The 22,201-nt window shown below is 36.5% G+C and overlaps 1 protein-coding gene across 1 annotated transcript in view; it reads right to left on the reverse strand.

Moving 5' to 3' along the window:
• PTPRB (protein tyrosine phosphatase receptor type B) overlaps positions 1 to 19,761 on the reverse strand; it is a 92,856-nt gene extending 73,095 nt beyond the window's left edge. The window contains 10 exon segments of the mRNA XM_070755704.1: positions 2,144 to 2,407; positions 5,268 to 5,534; positions 7,865 to 8,125; positions 10,936 to 11,205; positions 11,913 to 12,176; positions 13,202 to 13,459; positions 14,562 to 14,684; positions 14,687 to 14,836; positions 18,495 to 18,771; positions 19,453 to 19,761. Coding sequence (XP_070611805.1) covers positions 2,144 to 2,407; positions 5,268 to 5,534; positions 7,865 to 8,125; positions 10,936 to 11,205; positions 11,913 to 12,176; positions 13,202 to 13,459; positions 14,562 to 14,684; positions 14,687 to 14,836; positions 18,495 to 18,771; positions 19,453 to 19,515 — 2,197 coding nt within the window. The 5' untranslated portion in view covers positions 19,516 to 19,761.
• Positions 19,762 to 22,201: the final 2,440 nt, after the last annotated feature.

Genomic DNA, 22,201 nt, shown 5'->3' on the forward strand with positions numbered 1-22,201 from the left:
TTATTCACAACCTCAACACTGCCAGCCAATTGGCCAGGACAAAAGTGCTTGCCACCTGAGTCCCATTTATCTCCCCCTCACCCACACAATTCACCACTAATTAGCTGGCCAGAACACAGCTACTCACTACTTCTGATTCAAATAGTAAATGCATAGTTAGTTTTGGAGTACATTTTAAACACTACAGGTTTCTTAAATATTTATTATTTATTTATTTTATTTATTACTTAGATTTGTATGCCGCCCCTCTCCGAAGACTCGGGGCGGCTCACAACACGTGGAAACAAATCATAAATAATCTGACAAATTTAAAATATTTAAAGATTTTAAAAAGACCCCATATACTAACAGACATACACACAAGCATACCATATATAAATTAAACATGCCCAGGGGGAGATGTTTCAATTCCCCCATGCCTGACGGCAAAGGTGGGTTTTAAGGAGTTTACGGAAGGCAGGAAGAGTAGGGGCAGTTCTAATCTCCGGGGGGAGTTGGTTCCAGAGGGCCGGTGCCGCCACAGAGAAGGCTCTTCCCCTGGGGCCCGCCAACCGACATTGTTTAGTTGACGGGACCCGGAGAAGGCCCACTCTGTGGGACCTAATCGGTCGCTGGGAGGCAGGAGGCGGTCTCGGAGATATTCTGGTTTACTCTATTTACTAAGGGTTAGAACCTGTTTCTGTAAACTGTTGATTGGAGCCTAGTTTTTCATTAGAACATACAATAATATATAATTACAAACATTTCTTTCATAATATCACACTGATCTAAATGGGAGAATAAGTGGTTCTATATTTTTGGCCTTTTTGAATTTATTCTGTTAGAAACTAGTATTCCCTCTTATAACAGCAAACCTTTTGATTCTATAGTGCAATTCACTGTTTTTATATTGTTTTATTAGAAAAATATTAAATGTATTCTGAAGTGTATATAATATGATAACATAGTATGCAATACTCAAAAACAACACTTTTGTTTTCATCTACCCTAGTATCCAATATCCAATATCCAATATACCCTAGTATATTCTGAATGAAAATATATATTTATTGTTAATTCCTAATGGTCTTTAACAATAGCAAAACAGCAAAACAGAATTTGGTTCTTACTACCAGTTATGGTGCCGTTGCGAAAAGGCAAACAGCTACTGGGGAAAAAATAAAAATTGGTTAGAAAAAATCTTAGAAAGGAAAATAATTTTTTAAATGGAGCTCTTTTTACTGGGAATTATGTGTGAAAAATTTGAAAAAAGTCAGATATATCTAATCTTACACATAGCAACTGCGGCAAGAATTATATCCGTACAATATTGGAAAAATGAAAATGTACCGACTGAGGAAGAAGTAATAGAGAAAATAATAATGTGCACAGAAATGGATAAACTAACATGGGAATTAAAAAACAAGGAAAAGTCGGAATATTATGACTGTTGGAAAAAAGGAAAAATGTAACCAGTGTATAGTTAGTAATAGAAAATACATATATAGTAAAAAAAAAAGAGGAAAATAAAAGATATTTCATAGTGATAAAGGGTTAAGAAAAAATAGATACAGAAGTAAGACCGATGTATAAAAACTGTTAATAACAATACATTAAAAATAGCTATGTAATAGGTTGTGAGCACAATAAGAAATGGAAAATAGATTTACTACACAAACATCCAATGTTTTTAAACATATTTTGTCTTTTGTGTTTTGTATATATGTATAAATAAAATTTTCTAAAACAACAACAATTTTTTTCACAAAAAATTCTTATAATGCAACAATTTACCAAGCAGACAGTTCAAACTGATATTTTGCCAGTCACTTAAGAGCAAAGCTTGTTGCTTGTTCCTTTCTTGACATTATATAGCACAGTCTTTCCCAACCTTGGCAACTTGAAGATATCTGGACTTCGACTCCCAGAATTCCCCAGCCAGCCAGCATTTGCTGGCTGGGGAATTCTGGGAGTTGAAGTCCAAATATCTTCAAGTTGCCAAGGTTGGGAAACACTGATATAGCACACAGCTCAAGGAGAGATGCTACATGGGTGTGTGTGGGAGCATGCATGTTTATCTCAAACATACCTACAAGCTTTTGCAATAGATCTATGTTAGATCCAGCTGAATACATTCAAGTGTCTTCCCTCAGCTGTTGTTTACCTGTTCTCTCTTGACAGAAAGACTGATTTTCATATTTCCCACTCTTGGTTGTTATCGTCACATCATAGAGACGACCCGGTATGAGAGTGTTGAAGGAGCACTCGCTGGTGGATTTTGCAATGGTGATGACATGAACAGTCTGACCTCCGTGAGAGAGGGTCACCATGTAGCTATCCACATCCCCTGCAGCTGGCAGCCAGGAAACACTCAAATAATCACTCCGCCCTGAATTGTTGACCGTGACTCCACTTACACTGGAAGGAACTGCACATCAAAGCAACAGAAAGTTCTCAGTTTACCAGGTGTTCAGAGAAAGTTTCCTGATAAGGTCCACATTTATAACAACAGAGAATTTTGTGACACCTAAAAATGACAAAAATGTGTTATTGCATAAGCATTTTTAGATCCCAGTCCTGAAGTGGAACTCTGATCCGAGAATGTTTATGCAAAGCTAGTTGATAGTTTTTAGGTTTCCATGAGATTCTTCTTTCCTTTTCTATAGAAGGCTACTGGTATTATAATTATAATGAATTATAATCATTCAATTAGTGACTGTTAGAAGTTGTAATGTCATTGAAAATAGTGACCTACAACTAGTCCTCACACTTACAAGTGTTGTAACATCTTCACAGTCACATGATCAAAATTTGAGAGCTGGCAACTGGCATGTATTTATGACTGTTGCAGTATCCCAGAGTCACGTGATCACCATTTCTATCTAACCTTCTCATCTGGTTTCTGACAAAGTCACTGGGCAGGGGGATTTTCTCTTTTTCTACTGAGAATCAGTTCCCTTAGGGATAATCTGTTGCATGGAGGGACATTAGGATTGCAGAATTACAATTACAAAAAGTGTTTTGAAAGTGGTGACCCTTCTCTCTAGTCAAATAGCCTCCGTCCACCACAGAGTTGTCCCTCCAAGTAATGTCATGGAGAAAAAAATGAACTAAAGATGTAATGAACTGATTGGGATCATTGTTACTCCAGGAGAAGAGAAAGGAGCTGCTTATTCCTCCTGCCCCACTATATGTTGCTATATGGCCACAAGGAAATGAAAAACAAAACAGAGGAAAAAAGCAGAGATAACTTACTCTACTCTAAATATTGTTTCTAATACTGTATACAGTAGAAATGAACGGTTAAGCCTCCATTGTCCCTATATGTGACACAGTTGATTAGGGGGAAATTAGTTTAGCTTAAAACAATCTTGGAATGGGGGCTAAAATAGCCCTATGATCTTAATGTTGATTGTGGCATTCACAAAGCTCTCTATTCTACGAACTTAATTAAATGTTTTGGACACTCAGAAGAGCTTAGGCACTAAACATTCATTTAAAACATGCACACACAAATAAATAAAAGGAATCTTATTTACAGTTGTTCATCTATAAAAAAGCAAAATGATCACCCAAACCTTTAGAGGTGCTGAAACATAATACCTCACTTTCACAAAATGTTGCAGAAATAAACATTAATACATACATCATTTATAAATTGTGAAGTTGCCTGCCCTCTAGTGGAAAGACGTATGAACGTTTTATCTGAGAATGAAGTTTAATTCTTTTCACATTTGTTTTTCAAGTTTCTTTCAATAATTACCTGAATCATATAATAAAAGTATATATCCTCAAAATGCCTGACTCTACTAAAATTTAGGCTTTTATAATATATAAATTCTGTAATTGAAAAGCATTAATTCAAGCATTCTACCTATCACTTAAGAAATTCACCAGACTACTGTCCAGTTTTCTTAAAAGTCAAATGTTTGTGAGTGTTCATTATATGTTCTTCTGAAACCTCCATTTAAAAAATCAAAGCAACATTATTCTTAAAAGGAAAGAGTGTGTACATGATGGTGCCTTTTCACCTAAGTTGAAGATCCCTGATACAAATGTGAATAAAGTTCAATGAACAAATATTTCATTATTTTCATTTGAAAATACTGAAAAATGTCAATTTGAAGAAAACAGTTTCAATTTGTGGGGTTGGGTGAATTTTCAGAAGACCTGAAATTTTTTTTAGGGGGGGTGGGGGGGGTCAGGGGGGGAGAGAGATTGCCTTCAAATCAGTGTTGACTTCTGGTGACTGGTAGGACAAATCCTTGCAAGTGTTAAGACACAATTTCAGAAGACATTTGCTACCGCCCATTTCTTAGGGTTGAGAATTGACTAGCTGAAGGTCGCCCAGCTGGCTTCATGCCTAAGCAGAACGAGAACTCAGAGTATATCAGTTATTACTCCAATGCCTTAACTGCTACATTGAACTGGCTAGTGATCTGTAATTATACTCGCATGTTATCTTCCAAGAAAAAAGTAAAGATTTCTTTTTCTTACCTCACTCTATGCTCCAGTTGAAGAATGCTTCAGAGTCCTTAGCCTTTAAAGCAAACCACAACCTCTCAAATATTATTCAACCATCACCAGACATGTTAGCCAGTTCTATACCCCAGCCAGCATGATTATTGAGCACCAAGTTATATATCGAGGAATATTTTTCTTTAACATGAAGACATTTTCAGTTATCATCATCACTGCCTCCACAACCACTATTGGACCTATTATTAATAACTATTATTACGGTGGCGCAGTGGTTAGAGTGCAGTACTGCAGGGTAGTTGCCAGCAGTTTGGCAGATCAAATGTCACCAGGCTCAAGGTTGATTCAGCCTTCCATCTTTCCGAGGTGGATAAAATAAAAGACTCAGATTGTTGAGGCCAATATATGCTGACTCTGTAAACCGCTTAGAGAGGGCTGTAAAGCACTGCGAAGCGGTGTATAAGTCTAAATGCGATTGCTATTGCTATCCCAGTTGAGATTTATTCCTGATGATTTAATGGATTCGAATATGGAGCAATATGGAATCGATTTACATTGCCTTTTTTCCAGAGTTAATTTTTATTTGCTGGTCCAGTCACTAGACTTTTCCAGACATTGTTTGACTTGCTAGCCTCCTACTCAAGTCCTTCCAAGCAGCTTCTACCCAGACAATTTAGTCAGAAGCCACCTGACTAAACAGAACCCACAATTTTAAAGTATTGCTGATTTAGTTTTCTCTCTGAAGTACAGACATGATTAATCATCTTAATATAGTCACTCATGAATAAATATATACATTCCCTACTTACCTGTTCTTCCTTCAGCAATTACTTGTCTGGAAGATATTCCTCCACTAACAGTGGTAACAACTACTGAATAGAGTCCTCCAGGTTTTAAGGATTGGAAGTGGTACTTAAGGGTATCACTGGGAACCGTGTCATTTTTTATGACAACATTTTCATGAATGACCAACACTTGGTATGAATCTACATCTCCTTTTGGCCTTATCCAGTTGGTGAATAGACTGTTGGTTGTTCCTTGGTTTGCAACATTTAAGCTCATCACTTGTGCTGGAACTGGAAGATTAGCATTATGGTTAATGAATAGTATTATGGTTTATGTTTACATAAAAGTTCAATATTATACAAGTAAAATCCATAAAGAGGTTCTTAAAAGTATGGTTAGTATCAATAAATTAATAAATTAGAGGTAGCCCTCAACCTGCCACCACAATTAAACCCAAGTTTAATTTGATCACATGACCATGGGGAATGCTACAACGGGTGTGAAAAATACCTTTTTTCAATGCTGTTATAACTTTGAATGATCACCAAACAAACTGCTGTAAGTTGAGGATTACCTGTACATGGTCATATGTTCAAATGGTTGAAATGTTTCTGAAATTTGAAAATTACTGGTCTCTTGGGAACACCAAGCTCTTAGAATCAATTTTAGTACTGGAGAGTGGAACATATATATACTTTTGCCAGGTAATTTAATTTAATCTAATTTAATTTATTAGATTTATAAGCCGTTCAACTCCTTCCAGACTCCAAACAACAAGTAAAAACAAGTATAGGCAGATCTCTTTAGTTTATTAATAATACTGATTTATTAAAAAGGGCACTGGTCACAACACTTTTATTCCTTATAGGAGTCTACATATGTTAATAAAAATGCCATCTTGATGCGAGCCAACCTGTAAAATTTCAAAAAAATCACATGGATACCATGATCCAATGAATATAGTTTGCTTGCAGTTTACTTCAAAAGCCTTTTAATGAAGTTTTTCACTGAGAATTCTTAAATAAAAGTCACAGCATGAGAGGACAGTTCTGCTTACGGGCAGAAACTAATTAAAGAAGCAGTTGTAAGAATATGTATATAGTTATTACAATTTAATATGTAAATATTGTGGGTTGCAATAAACTGAACTTTATAATTTAATAATTAAGGAATGTGAAGTCATGGGTGAGGAGTGAGGTGATTGTATTTGCATACAAAACCAGCAATTAAAGGGTGGGGTTTTCTTTTTTTTAAAAAAGAGTTGATGAAAATTTGCAAAAGGACCTCTTCACATTGGAGGAACATGTAAAGGCAAGTGATTGGAGTTCAGTGTAAACCATGATGGGCACTGGGCAAAACTACAAAATGTTGCGTATATGTGTTTATATCTTATTGGCAAAAATTGTCCAGGACAGAGATATTGCAGTTGCCAAAATTCAAGGACAATATCAACATATCAAACAAATGCTATAAAAACATATTGCATGTGCAAACCCAAGCTGGTAATATTGTATAGATCCCAGGTATTATAATCCCTGAAATACTAGATATAGAAACTAAATATTGAACAGCTAGAAAATTTGCAGAAAAAGGTAAAGAAAATGACTAGTTCTAAAGTAATTCCTCTCTAGGGAAATGTTGCCATATTGGTATGCCTTTAGAGGCAAAAAAGTGAGTAAGATTTTATATTTGATTCACTACCACAAAATGTACTGAGAACTGCCAACTGAATTGCCTTAAAGTGACAAATTCGTAAAGCATCAACCTATCAGGGGCTGATTCTTGTGATGGCTAGACATTTATCTCCAGGTGGATTATTATTAGGCTGATGAATGAAATTGAAAGTGCTTTGGCTCCTGCTCTGCTTCTGAGATCCTTCAAACATCTAGAATGGTAGATAAAGGTAGTCCTTATTTATAGTTACGGTAGTTATAGTTTATTAGATTTGTATGCTGCCCCTTTCCGAAGACTCGGAATGGTTCACAACATAACAGTAATACACTATATTACAAATCCAATAGTAGAGAAATTAAATCAATTAAAAAAACATTAATAACATAGTAAAATCCCTAACTATACAATCATACACATTCAACCTAATCCATCATATAGTAAGGCCGAAAACATAATAAAAAAAGGGGGGGGGGAAGGTGATAATTATCCCCACGCCTGGCGACAAAGATAGGTCTTCAGCATTTTACAAAAGGCGAGGAGGGTGGGGGCTGTTCAAATCTCTGGAGAGAGTTGATTCCAGAGGGCCAGGGCCGCCACAGAGAAGGCTCTTCCCCTGGGTCCTGCCAGACGACATTGTTTAGTCGACGGGACCCGGAGAAGGCCAACTCTAATCGGCCACTGGGATTCGTGCAGCAGAAGGCGGTCTCAGAGAGGTAAGAGCATAAACACAATTTCATTTAACCATCAAGTTGCCAGTCCCAGTTCTGGTCTATGAGCCATATATGGCTTTGGATCAAATATAGCTCTTCATCATTTTATATTCTGAGTAGACATAATTTCTGTTTTATAGAAGAGATGAAGTTTGAAAAGCAATGACTAAGAAAACCATACAATGTTTTTTGGTTGAAAACCCCCCAGAACCAATAATATGTCAATAGTATGGTACCTGTATGACCCACAATTGAAGTCCAGTTACTTAAATCCCCACTTATGGTGGTGACATTAGCAGTGTACTTTCGTCCAGGAGACAGATCAGTGTAAGTGAACTCTTTGGCTTCCTTAGCCAGAGCCCTGTTAACAATTGTGAGGGACCGGTGTCCCAGTGAAACTACATAGTGATCCCAGTCAGACTGAGGGGTCGCCCACATGATTGTTAGAGATGATTCATTAGCATGCTTCACACGAAGCTGAAGAACTGGCTGCGGAGCTGTGGGAGAAAAATAAATACCCTTACAATACTGAGGTTTTATGAGGAGCTGCATTTTGAAAAAGAGTTAGGGATGCTGCTTTGACAAAGTTGTGAAGAAACACATTACAGATACAGTTAGTTGTAATGCTATGGTTGAAAAAGAATTTATGTGTGTTGTCTACCAACTGAGCTATGACGTTACTCATAAGTAAAAATAATTTCTTTCCTAAGTGAGCCTGGTTTCACAGATTGTAGCGCTAGTTTTTCAGGCCAATGTGTTATTTTAATTCCCCCCCCCTCTGTTTATGTCTGTAAGCTACTGAGTTAGTGTTAGAAGAGGTATGCTTTAAGTGCTGAGCACAGTTCCATTCCATCTGCCAGGGAGCTATATTATTTAGAATTTGACATTTAATGAGAGACTTCAAACTGAGGAAAAAGCTTGTGGGAGTTGTCTTTATTCTGATGAGGCTATTGAACAAATTGAGCATTTATTCTTGAAACCACAGTGGCTTTGATCCTACAAAAAGCTAAATCAATGGGAAAGGATAATTAGGATGTTGTGGAAACACCAATAAAAGTAAATGACCCCATTCAACTAATACTAGAGAAGGGAAGGTAAATTAGCTCTTAAAAGACTCAGTTATGACTACAGCAACTCTACCTAGTCAGCTATGCTGTGGAGATGTATAACCAAGTAATCCATTTTAAAACAAAACAAAAAACCAAAAGAAAAAAGAAAAAAAGAAAAGAAAAATGCCAGCATTCATGATTTAACAATACAGTTGCAGTAGCCAAGCCATTATAACTGGGAGTATCCACAGAGTCAATTAAAAAATCAGGTATGACTATTTGATCAAAAACATGAATATTTTCATTCATATAGAAAAGAGATAATGCACACAGAGAAGGGCTTTGATCTCATGGTGAAATAGCATGTGGGAAAGACCTTGGGAGATTGGCTAAAGATAAGCTGCCAAGAGAAAGGTCAGTAAGAAAGAGCATAGCCAGCAACTGGATCATGGTATCCCCCCTTTTGGGCAATGAAAAGCAGACAGAAGAGAAGATTATATTTTCAAACTTGCAAGATTCTGTGTGTCTGGCTTTACTGTAGTGATTTTTGTCTAGTTCAGGCCATGAAGCCAACATTGATCATGCAAGCCTCAAAATACAATCTTCTGCATTTTCCTCTTAAAAGTGTGAGAAACTAGGAAGCAATGTCTCCTGAACCTCTTGCCTCACCCCCTATCCACTTGCAAACTATGCTGTCTCTCATCTGACCATTCTTTCAAGGTCTTTCCCATATTTTTACACATGGTTATGGAACCTCTCTTAAAGAATACAAAGATAGTTAGGATATCATAGAATCTTCAAGTACTCCCACTGCAAAAAGTATATTTAGTGTGGCAGTATAATTAAAAACAGTGATAAGTAGATACATCTATATTAGTGACTGACTCAATTAGATGTATGATGAATTAAGCTTTCGTGTGGTCAGATGTAAAGAAAAGGTATAATAAAAATACAGTAATACCTCGTCTTATAAACTTAATTGGTTCTGGGACGAGGTTTGTAAGGTGAAAAGTTTGTAAGACAAAACAATGTTTCCCACAGGAATCAATGGAAAAGCGAGTCTATGGAGAGGGGCGGCATACAAATCCAATCCAATCCAATCCAATCCAATCCAATCCAATCAAATCAATAATGTGTGCAAGCCCAAAACTCACCCCTTTTGCCAACCAAAGCACCCATTTTTGCACTGCTGGGATTCCCATGAGGCTCTCCTCCATGGGAAACACCACCTCCGGACTTCCGTGTTTTTGTGATGCTGCAGGGGAATCCCAGCAGGTGAATCCTAGCAGCGCAAAAATGGGTGCTTTGCTGGCAACAGAAGTCCAGAGGTGGGGTTTCCCAGAGAGGGGAGCCTCAGCGAAATTGCAGCATCGCAAAAACACTGAAGTCCTCAAAACCCCACCTCCAGACTTTCTTGTTTTTGTGATGCTGGGATTTTGCTGAAGCTCCCCTCACTGGGAAACCCCACCTCCAAACTTCCATGGCCAGCAAAGTGCCCATTATTGCGCTGCTGGGATTCCCCTGCAGCATCGCAAAAACACGGAAGTCTGGAGGTGGTGTTTCCCATGGAGGGGAGCCTCAGGAGAATCCCAGCAGCGCAAAAATGGGCGCTTCGCTAGCAACAGAAGTCCGGAGGCATGGCATCCCAGTGGCGGCGGCTTGGGTTTGTAAGGTGAAAATAATTTGGAAGAAGAGGCAAAAAAATCTTAAACTCCGGGTTTGTATCTTGAAAAGTTTGTATGATGAGGGGTTTGTAAGATGAGGTATCACTGTATGTCTGTTTTCACTGCAACAATTCTCTTTTGTTCAGGAATGGTACATTTCTATAGCTCATATTAATGTGCACTTTATAATTACAAAAAGTCAAAAAGTCAAAATGTGTATAAAGTCTAAAGGATTAAAAGTGAGGGCGTAGCAGGAAAAACAATCAACACGAGGTGTAAGATAAGGCAGGGTTTCTGACCCTGGTCTTCTTATACACCCTCCTATCTTTTGTTTTCCAGACTACTCCCTTCCTTTTGTAAAATTGGAGTTCTTAACTTTCTACTGACAGCAATTGCTTATTTTAGTGTCAACTGCCTTCCTTTAATTGGCTTAAAGTAATAGGTCTCAAATATTTTATGTACCTCACAGTCACTTCAAATACAACTAGTATTTGTATTCCATAATCTCATTTCAGGAAAAAAAATCTTTTTAAATTTTCAACATTTCTCTTTTATAATAGGAAAAAACCCAACCCAAACAAACAAATTTCTCACCTGTTCTGCCTTTGCAGTGGGCTTTATTCTCTAAGCCTCCACTTTCTACAACAACAACCACCTCATATTGTCTCCCAGGAACAAGTGCTAAATCCTTGATGATGTATTCTCTTTTATCTTTCTCCAGAGTAGTATTTAGCAGTAATGTAGTGCGGTCAAACAGTAAAATACGGTATTTATCCCAGTCTCCCATGGGGGGAAGCCAACTTACTTTCAGACATCTCAACCAACCCGTGCTCTCTACTTTCAATTCTGAAACTTCTTGGGGAACTGAAATGCAGAATGCAAAATGATAACAGATAAAAGGGAATTGGTTTGTTATTCTATTAGCATTCAGTAATTCAGTAGCGTCTTACTGCTAAACATTTAATTGCTTTTGAAAATTTTTACAAAGACAAAAGTTTTGACTTAAAATCCTCTGCATATATAATGCAAGATTTGCAACACATTGGCAATATAGAATCACCATTTGAGAAGGAGTTAGTAACCCTTTTTTCTATCTACAATACATATTCTTCCTGCCATATATTTTGGTTCCTGCCATATTCTGGTTCTCCATTTAGACTGGGGACGTAGTTAGGGAAGAATAGCTGGGCATAGGATTTATAGTGAAAATTTTTAAGCATTGTTTAATTTTAGCAATCTTTCCCTTTAACTCTATCCCACTTATAATATCATTATATTTTTATGGTGAAGGGTAAATAAATTATTATAGAGATAAGACTGTAAGATGACATACAATAGTTTTGATAACAAATAAGAATATTGTATCTCAGGAATATTGCAATCTTTTACACACATTTAGTTCAAGGTTTACTAATTAATGTTTCCTTTTGAAATACTGGTAAGTAGGACTGGTATAACTGTAATCTTAACCCAACCCATAGTATTTACTTCCCATAGACCAATTGGCACACACACACCAAAATCAAAACACTGATTGGATTAGAAGGTGTTTAGAAAAATTAGAAACATACTTGTCCTTCCATGAGCTGTCACTTTGGTGGATAATTCACCACTGATTGCATTGACATTCACTTCATACAGACTTCCAGAAATTAGCTTGTCAAAATAAATCTGTGTGACTTGTGCTTGTAAAATTTTACTTTCCTTAAGAGACCCATGTTGAAATAAGGTGACATTGTAGAAATCAAGGTTCCCTAAAGGTCTCTTCCATGACACTTTCAGTTTATCCAGAGTATCATCATTAGCAACCATCACACCTAAGACTTTGGCTGGAGCTATTAAAAAAAGAGTTTAAAAAATTAGTTGCAAAGCACAGTAGACCAAATACTTGCAACAGATTGTAGGCATGCACAAAACTCACTTCTCAACATAATATTCTGTGGTGGTTCAGTGATTTCCTGTGTAGCTTCAGTTCCTGCTTGCAAATTGTAGGATTTCCTTCTGGATCCCACTGAACCATCTTACAATAGCATGATCATAGTGAGGATGGACTATTGTGGATTTCTTTGAATTGATCTATTTACAAATCAGTAAGCTTTACAAATCCTTACAGTTCTATATTAAAAATATTTTGAGCTGGAAATAATTTTATTATTAATACTTAAATAGTAATAAAGAATATATAGTCTATAGGCTCCATTGGTTTAACATCAGTTTAGTTTTTAAGATTAGACGTAGATTTATATATATTGATCAAAGCATTGTGAATCATGTAACAATTCATAAAATATCTTACACAGTCCAATTACAATTATCACTTTTGAATATTGTAAACTTTGTATTTATATTGCATATAGAATTGAATTTTGAACAAAATACAAGTGTTAAATATTTAACTACAGTATTCTCAAAATTATCTGGATTTTTTTGAGTAGTTTAGTTTCTAAACCGGAAATGGTAACATTGATGAAAAATGACAAGATACTCTTGGATATCTACTTTTACATTTAAAAATGGCAAGTGCTGACTATATTATATTTCTTTACCCTCATCTGGTCTCTGTCTCATGAAACTGACAAATACTTGTTGAGAACTAAGAGCTCTTTAACTGAGATGGATGGGACAATCCTTAGTGAAAGCATATATTATTCTAAATTAGAATAAAATCTTATTTTGGAAAAGTTCAAGGCATAAACCACTTTTTTCTATTAAAATCCTGGGCATTTCTTGAATACCACATTCTATTGCTGTTAATTTTAAGGACAGATATGAATAAACCTGTGTTTTATTTTGAAAAAAGTGGCTTTGTTTTACCCTTTAACTAAGTATTTTATTCAGGAAAAGATTTATAAAATCTTACCAGTTCTTACTAGTCTTACATTATAGTTCTCCATCCCCTGAGCCTTGGAAATAATTGTCAAATTATATAGATATCCCGGTATTAATCCTGTAAAATTGTATGACAAATTATCTTTCTCTAGATTCATCTGTTGAATTAGAATATCTTTATCCAGCAAAACCAGTCTGTATTGATCCACATGACCAGCTCCTGGCAACCACGAAATATAGAATGACTGCATCTTACTCAAGATCTTGATATTTTTGACTGGTGAAGGAACTGTTAAAAGAAGGAAAGGGAGCAGCTTATATATAGAATATTACAAGAATCTGCCTTAAGTATATTCCTTTAAATCTACATTTTATTTAATAAAGTTAACTAGATTTCAGTGAAACATTTATGTTCTGAAGAGATATTCAAAATTTTTAGATTAAAGCATATGCATCAAGAAATATACTAACTTCATTAATGAAACCTTACTTTTGTTCCAATCAAATTACATTTGTAGTATTAACTATGATTTTCTAAACTTTTTGAACTTTTTGCATCACTTGATTTCATACTATTTGGGAAAGGAACATCAGTTAGGACATTGTTTGAATTATTCTGTCCAATATCAGTTCAGTTTCTTTCTTTTTATATTGTAATTGCATTTGCCATCGATATGTATTCAGGCAGGTTTGTGACAGAAGAGAAATTGCTGCCATAGAATTTCTCTAATTTAGCATTCCAAACCAAAACTCAAACCATGAGGCCCTTCATTTCCAGCCATCTTGTCAACATTTGACTATGGATTCTGGTAATTGCAGGAAATTCTGGTAATTCGATGGAAGTGACAAGTTTCATCCCACCTCCAATGCTATAGTGTGGGTCACAGTTTATATATAATTATAGAAAATAGCATTTGAATGTACAGTATATTTATTACTATAAATAATGTGAGAAAACTCACTTTACTACTATTTCTAAAATAACTAGATGCCTTTTTTTTTTTTTTTTGCTAAAAGGTAGATTTTAATTATCTGCAATGTCCTCAGCAAAACAGAGTGGCCTGAACATATAAATTATAAATAAATTTCATTATAATAAGTTAATATATAAATTAAATTAAATTAAATTAAATCAAATCATATGCTTGCATCCTGATGTATGAAGCAAGTACATAAGTAAGTCACCTTATTTACAAAATGATGTCAGCATACATGTCTTCTCATTTGCCATCCCATGGACCCCACAAATGCCTGTGGCTGTTCACAAACCATTTCAACATTCTTTTATGTGTAAGAAATTGTTATTTGTTCTCTTTTTGTTGTGGGAATAGAAATTATGAACATAAGGGAAATAATATTGTTGAATATAATATTATCACCAGCATTCTTACCAGTAGACCCGTTGATGTCAACTGATGAGCTTTTTTTATTTCCAGCAACTGCTCTGATGGTTAAGGTGTATTTATTGCCGGGGATGAGATTGGCAAACATCTGATCACTTCTAGAAATGCTCCAGGAACTTGTATCTCCTCCACTTTTTTGATGCCATTAAGTAATTGTAGCTCATACCAATCCACTTTCCCTAACGATGGGCTCCACCAAACCTGTAATGTGGTGGTTGTAACTTTGTCCTTCTTAATTTCAAATCTTGCAGGGGGCAATGGATCTATGAGTTTCCCAAAAAGCAAAAACAAGGCAAACAAGGTGGAAATCAAATTAGCAAAGCCCATAATTAGCAAATTAGCAAAGCAAAGGACAGCAACTCTCTGAATAATTTTTATATAAAAGATAAATGTATGAATAGCTGTTATTCAAGATCCAAACTGTTGTCAACCACATATCAAATAAAGAAAGTAGACTAGCAGGTATGAGATGTTTGGGAACTAGAAGAAGGAAGATGTGACAAAGGCTAAATTATCCGATCTAAGAACATTTAAAAGCTGCAAAATCTTATCTATAATACACATTTCTTTTTGCTTATATATATATAAATCTAAATGCTTACAATCAATTTAATACTTTAACTAAAAACTAAGTTAAAAAGTTAAATAAAGATAATTTTGTTCCTGCCTTTCTTTTTCAACGGATAGGAATAAAGGATGCCACAAACAATACAATAATTATTCAACATCAAGGATCATCTATATAATATACAAGGATGGGATTATGCCTGAGCATGTTCTTCAGCTAGGTTGCACAGTAAAAGGAAGAACCACAGTGTGGGGAAAGGAGGAAAAAGACGTTGCTTTGGAGGTGACTATAATATAAAGGCAACAAGACAATCTTAGCCTAATTAACATTCTGTGCTATTGTACAGGTGCTGCTTTGGTTAGTAACCAACCCTTATCAAACTTATTTAAATGCTTTCTGAAATACCTTAGTTGAAAAAGTATGACCTAAAGACAGCTACAATAGGTGTTTTCTTTCAAATTCACTTCCTTCCTCACTATACAAATTAAGAATATATAATGACAAAATTCAGAGTGAGTGTTTCCAATATGAAATCCCACCAGCTATCTCTTACAACTCTTATGAACTCAGGAAACATCACAGTCCAGATTAAAACCCTTCAGGAGAAACGTGTATGCTCCTCACTGGAAAAGGCTAGCAAAATTCATAAAAAAGCAAGTTTGCTCTCTAGTCTGCCAATCTGATCTCATCTTTGTACTGTATTCTCTCCATTATGTACTCTTTCTGGATATAATTCTCCTAGATTTATACTTAACTAAAACAATACATTGTTCCATAACTTGGTAGCTAAAGCTGATGGTGGAACTGCTGTAATGCAAGACAGCAAGCCACAGACTGTCTTTGATGGTATCTGTTTCCACAGCCAGCACAAGAGATTGAAAATTAGGAACACCCTCAGTCTTGGGACTCATTGGGTGACTTTGGGCCTGTCATTGTCTCTCAACTTAATCTATCTCACAAGGTTGTTGGTAAGGGAAAAGTAGAAGGATACAAACCAAATACATACATACATATATACATAATTCCGAGATTAATTGGGCTGGTGAGATTAATTGTTCTGGCAAAGAAAAAATATATATGCAAACATACAACCCTCCCACACCAATTACTACATCATCATCATCACTATAAATTGTACTGTACTTTTTATTGTGCTGTGACTGTATCTTATAAATTGCCTAGAGCCATTAAGGAAATAGAGAGCATACACATTTTTTTGGAAGATGTGTTTTTCAGTTTTGGTAGAAGTTGGATCAAAAGAAACAACCTTCTTCCAAACCTATCCTCAGCTTTGAAGAGGAGTGAGCGTTACCGAATAAGTAGCAGACTAACCACTTTAAGGGAATGAGGAAATAAAATATTTTGAATTTTGGAAGCTATAGATGAAGAAAAATACTATAATAATCTTCTAGCTCTTAATATAAACAGATCTGCAAGTGACAAATTAGAGGTGGGATACAACTCCTAAAGCAAATTAAAAGATTGCGTGCGTAGAAGGCGAAGTTCAGAAATTCAGTCTTTATCTAATCTATCTAGCTCAGAACACAAAACACTCAGTCCTTTGGACATCCGCTAGAACAAAGGAACAATGAGTTTGGGAAGTGCCTGGCCTAAAACTCTGGTCTGGAAGCAAACACTTAAAAACCATTTGCATTGTTGCAAACTTCTTGACTGGCAAGCGCCCAAAAGCGATATATCATGGATATCAAATATTTCTATAAAGACATTTTACAATTTGTTGCACATATTCTATCAAGAATAAGATGTTAACTTTTATTTTTCACTTTTGTGTAATGATTTTAAAGAAATTCCCTATGCTTTCATGACATTACACTTAATTCAATTTTTATTTTGCATTTGGTATTTGTTCATTTAAACTTTAATAATATAGACGTTATTTAGTATAGAATCTTTATCTTTCCAGATAATTGACTTGAATTAAAAATATGTTGACTAAATGCTACTGTATTTACACAGTTACATTGTCTATTATATAAAGCTTATATGAAATCTTCATATACGATTTTATTTTATTCTTGTCCTGGGGCATAATTATAAATACAGGTGTATTAAAACAATTTCTAATATTACTATTAGATTGAAAAAGGCAAATTGAAATATTAATTTAGGCATAAATCATGTTATAAAAGTATTTTCAGGAAAGTCAGGAAATGAAAACTTTGCTACACACACACACACACATACACACACACACACACACACACACACACACACAGTTCAGATAGTGAAAGTTTCTATATTTTACTACTGTACTTTTTTTTCTGCTGATGATCTACTTCTTCATCCTATCCCTAGTTGCCCCCCCCTCTCTCTTTATCAGAAAAGGAACAAAGAATTTCTAATATTAGATAAAGAATTTACGTTCTTTATGGATAGAGACAGATCTATTGATCTTGTTGGCAATTTAGAATAAGAAGAAGTGCAGATGTATGTGTAATATTTATGTTACCAGTCCATTTATAGATATACACAATGTTAATGCTTACATTGTGAGTTTAATCCAGTATACTGGATTATATAATATATAGATATACTGGAATATATGAAATCCTCTTATAAAAATACTGTACAATTCTGGATGCCCATATTAAAATTAATAGAAATAATAATTGCAGATTTTTTAAAAAATAGATTCAGGATCACTTGTCCATTTTTGCTACTTTACATGGCTATGTGAGCTTTATAAGTGATTTGGATTAAGCATTTTAGGCAAGGAGGCAATATTTTTTCAAAGTTATTTTCATATGGTTAGGATGAAATCAGATATACTTATGTAAAAATAAGTAATAATCAACCTTTCCTGTGCAAATCCATAACTAGACAGCCATTCCCCAATCTGATAATCCCTCTCCAGGATGACCATTTTTGTTGGAGATGCTGGTAATTATAGCTAAATATATCTATGGGGCAATACTGGTAATTTCGAAAAAGCTGATAAATGTAATTGTAATTGTAAAGTAATGTAATTGTAAAGATTCTCAAAGGAGACCCCAATGAAAGGAAATATGCTTAGAGTTAAAATTTAACAGCTATAGAAATTAGGAACGGCTGATTTGTAAATAAGAATAGAGATAAAGGCTACACAGTTAAAGTGTCATCTAGTTTACAAGATATTTGTGTTTAGAGATTTCAAATCATATTGTTTCATGTCCTTTATCTCTTGAAATCAGTGAGTAAGATAAGGAAGAGATGCTGTTTAAGGAACCTTTCTCATTAATTTCAAGTTAAATAATAATGTCTACAAATTCAGGATTAGCATTAGGTTGAAAATAGAATAGGAGAAATCCTTCCTCATCTTCTAAGTATTTCCCAAATGATCAGTCAAGCTGTACCTGTTTGCAGAGTGATATTGCTAGTTTCTCCATCAGAGAGAGAAACAATCCTGAGTGAGTACAAAGTCCCAGCTTCCAAGCCATTGAAGTTGCATTCATAGGAGCCATTGTCCTTCTGGACGGCCTGGCAATCCCTGGATAAAACTTTGCTGGAACTGCAGATTACGCTGAAATTACAGGGGTTTTCCAAACTGTTCCATCTGAGATAAACCGACTGGCTGGAGACCTTCCATTCGGTCTGGTTGATGGTGCATTTGACTGGAGCAGCTAGACCACTCTGGAGAACAATAAAAAAAAGCAACATAGGCCATGTAGAAATAAATGCTTTGTTTCTTATTTACCCTTACTTATGAGAACTGGGCAAATTCTAAAGTGGTTGTATTTTCAAACACAATCATTCTGAAATATTTTTGAGGGAAGTTGCACCTTAATTAATCCAGAAAAAACCACCACCACTAAAATTCATGGAACAGAACTGTCCCTTCTTCCTGGTGTTATGCTGGCAGGTGTGAGTAACTTGTAACACCGAAGCTGTAAAATATAACCGGACCTAAGACTTTTGTATCTTCCTAAACCGCCTGGATTTTGGCGCCCGAAGAAAAATATCACTTTAAGGGTACCCGATGCTCCGGACGAAGGGAAGGTGGGCAGGGAGGGAGGGTGGAATAGAAGACTTCCAAGGTCCCTTCAGACTCTGCGGGAGCGGCGGTCTTCGTCCAATAATGACTGAAGCTATTACTCAGCCACTAGATTTTGAAAGGTGCTCTCCGGTGCTAGGAGTTTCCAAGCGGAAAACTTCAATTCGTCTCTGAAAGTGTGCTGACGCGCAGGGCAAAGTCGTGGGAAGAGTTAGCGAGAACTGATGGGAAGAGCCGGAGTGGGAGGAGGCGAGGGGGATGCGCGCCCTACCTGGCGAGCCCCTGACCCGGCCCCTCGCGAGTACCTGTCAGTCACCCACCTTGAGAAGGGCCAGCGCGAGAATCCACCAAGAGCCTCCCGCTCCGCATCTCAGCCTTGCCATCCGTTTGGATCTGCAAGGCTGAGGGTGAGGAACTTCCTTTTGCCCCGCCGCCGGTGGCGGCGGCGGCGACTGCTAGCTTCCCCGGTGGCCGCGGGGTCGACAGTCGCAGCAGCCCGCGGCGGCCCTCTAGTGGCCAGCTTGACTCTTGCAGGCTCTCCGGAGGCTCCAGGGAAGTTTCCCGGCGGCCCGGCGAAGACTGAACCCCGCGGCGGATTGCAGGCGCGGTATGGAAGCTGCCATTCTCCCCCGGTCTTCGCCAATGCTTGTAAAAGCCTAACTGCTCTCCCTCCGCCGTCCGTTGGCGGAAAGCTCTTCCTCCGTGCCCAAACAACTTCCCCTTCCCACCCTAGCTCTCTGTTGCTCCCGTGGCGCTCTCCCTCGCTCTTACCTACCCGTCCTATCACCGCCCCCCCTTCCTCCTCCTCCTCCTTCGCCGCCGCAAGCAATTCCACCCCCTCCCTTTTTCCTTCCTTCTTCCTCCTTCCCTCCCTCGTCTGGGACTTCTTTCCCAGGGCTATTTCTGACCCTGGATGGAAGGGAGATGATTTCCTTCAGGCGTTTCTCCTCCCCTTTGGAATGTCCTAATGTAAACCTCTGGGCTTCACAGGCTGGATGAAGAAGCGGCGAAACCTCTCAAACCGAAAAGTAAAAAAGAAATTCAGTTGCCAGGTTTCAACTTCCAAACTCTTGGTTTCATTCACACGCAACTCGGTTTGAGCCCTGTCATTTGGCCTTCCCGCTTTCCCAGGCTTGTGGTCATTTCATTTTGAACACATCGGGGGGGGGGGGGCGGACCCAGTAACTATTTATTTATTTTGTCAAGTACCTATTGGTAGTATACAAAGATATAAATGTTTATACACACGATATTGGTACTAATAATAGAGAAACATTAGGACTACTTTCACAATTTTGTGGAGATTTTGGAGAGATTTAGGGTAAAGTAGAAAGTGGAAGTTGATCAGATGGAAGAAAATGAATCTGCAATGAGGATATGCGATTGCCTTTTAATAACTTGGTTTTTTAGCTGTTAGGAGTGTTCACTGTGGGCTTAAAATTGCTTTGTGATGATTTTAAATGGTTTTATAGGGGTTTTTATATTTTATATTTAAGAGGTATTTATATTGTTTGTATTTGGTTGTAAGCCACCCAGAGCTCTCTGGGAGTGGGGGAGGGGGGTATATAAATCAAATAATAAATAAATCCAAATAATAAATAAATAAAGAGGACAGGTCAGAACAATTTCCTAACACAGATCACAACCCCAAATTATGGCTGCCCTGGCAAAAGTGGTAATGAACCCCTAAACAACACAGCCTTGGCAAAACTTGGCTGTAAGTATTTAATGCCCTTCAGAGCTGAGATAATAGCCATTTTCTCCTAACAAAGCCTTGTATCTTATTATTTTTTTGCTTTAAAAAAGACAGGAATTGCAAATTTCCTTTTTGCTATCTTAGCGGAGTAAATCAGTTATCAGCCTAGAACAGCTACTTTTCTTCCTTACAATCAATATAGTCACTCCCATTTTGAATATCATATCAAGCAGAACCTTATGTTCAGCAATAATCAGTTCTGTGGGGGAAAAAAACATTAGCATGGAAAATGACCAATTTATTTTCCCTTTTTCTCCCGTCAGCATCTGCATTTAAACTGTTTAAAGTCTAAACTGCATTTAGACTGTTATGCTGCCCCAAATATATTTCCACTAGAAATATACACAATTAAAAGCAATAAATGAGCTTGTTCTTGGAAAATGGCATTAACAAATTAACTCTGAATCCCTGCAGGATTTCACATGCTATCTTCTGCCTTTCTCCTATTTCAACTTATAGACAGGGAATTTCCAAGTGCTAGAATGGGGTGTCCACTCTTGGGGAATTCTATAAGTCGAAGTCCACAACTGTTAAAGCTGACAAGGTTGGACACATCCCTGTGCTAGAAGAAGCTTCAGCGGCTCATAAAATCATTCACAACAAGTCTTCTAATTATGCAGCATTTATATCACTCCTTAAAAAGTTGATTCAAATGTTGTGAATCACTATCTTGATAAGCTTTCGTTCAAATTTATACAAATTTTTTAAAAAAAACTTTAAGCCCATTTTAAAGTAATTTACATGATAGCAAAATCTATTCTCCTGTGAGTTATCAGCAAGTCAAATCTCAAGATTGCTTCAATAATTTTTCCTACTTTTGTAATAATTGCTTATTTTTAAGATACGTTCTCCAAATTTGAGTCATCCTTCTTTGCTTGACTTTTCACTACCCAAATATCCTTTGTCCATTAGTGCTCATTCAGTTTGAGTTGGAGTTCTGGGATTTGAAGCGGTCATAATTCCATCTGAATTTATAATTTGAGGTGAACTTAAATTAAATTCAAGACAGTTTATATTTTAAAACTCAGATTAAAAATTATCCATTGTTATCCAATCATCTTTCCCATTAATTGGAAATAATTAAAATGTTTGTGGCTGCTTCATTGTGGGGAAAATGGCATGCAAATAATAGAAAAGATAGAACTTTTACACACCATTAATCCCAGCATATTTCAGTTTTGTACTTCCAGGAATTCCACCACAATATTATTTGGAAATATTCCCATGGACCTCTTTTCAAGACACTTTCAGACTATCCAGCAAATAGCCTATATACGGAGCAATGTAGATTTTTTAAATCAAACCAAATAATT

The sequence above is a fragment of the Erythrolamprus reginae genome, chromosome 6, assembly GCF_031021105.1.
Source record: "Erythrolamprus reginae isolate rEryReg1 chromosome 6, rEryReg1.hap1, whole genome shotgun sequence".
In the NCBI taxonomy this organism is placed as follows: Eukaryota; Metazoa; Chordata; class Lepidosauria; order Squamata; family Dipsadidae; genus Erythrolamprus; species Erythrolamprus reginae.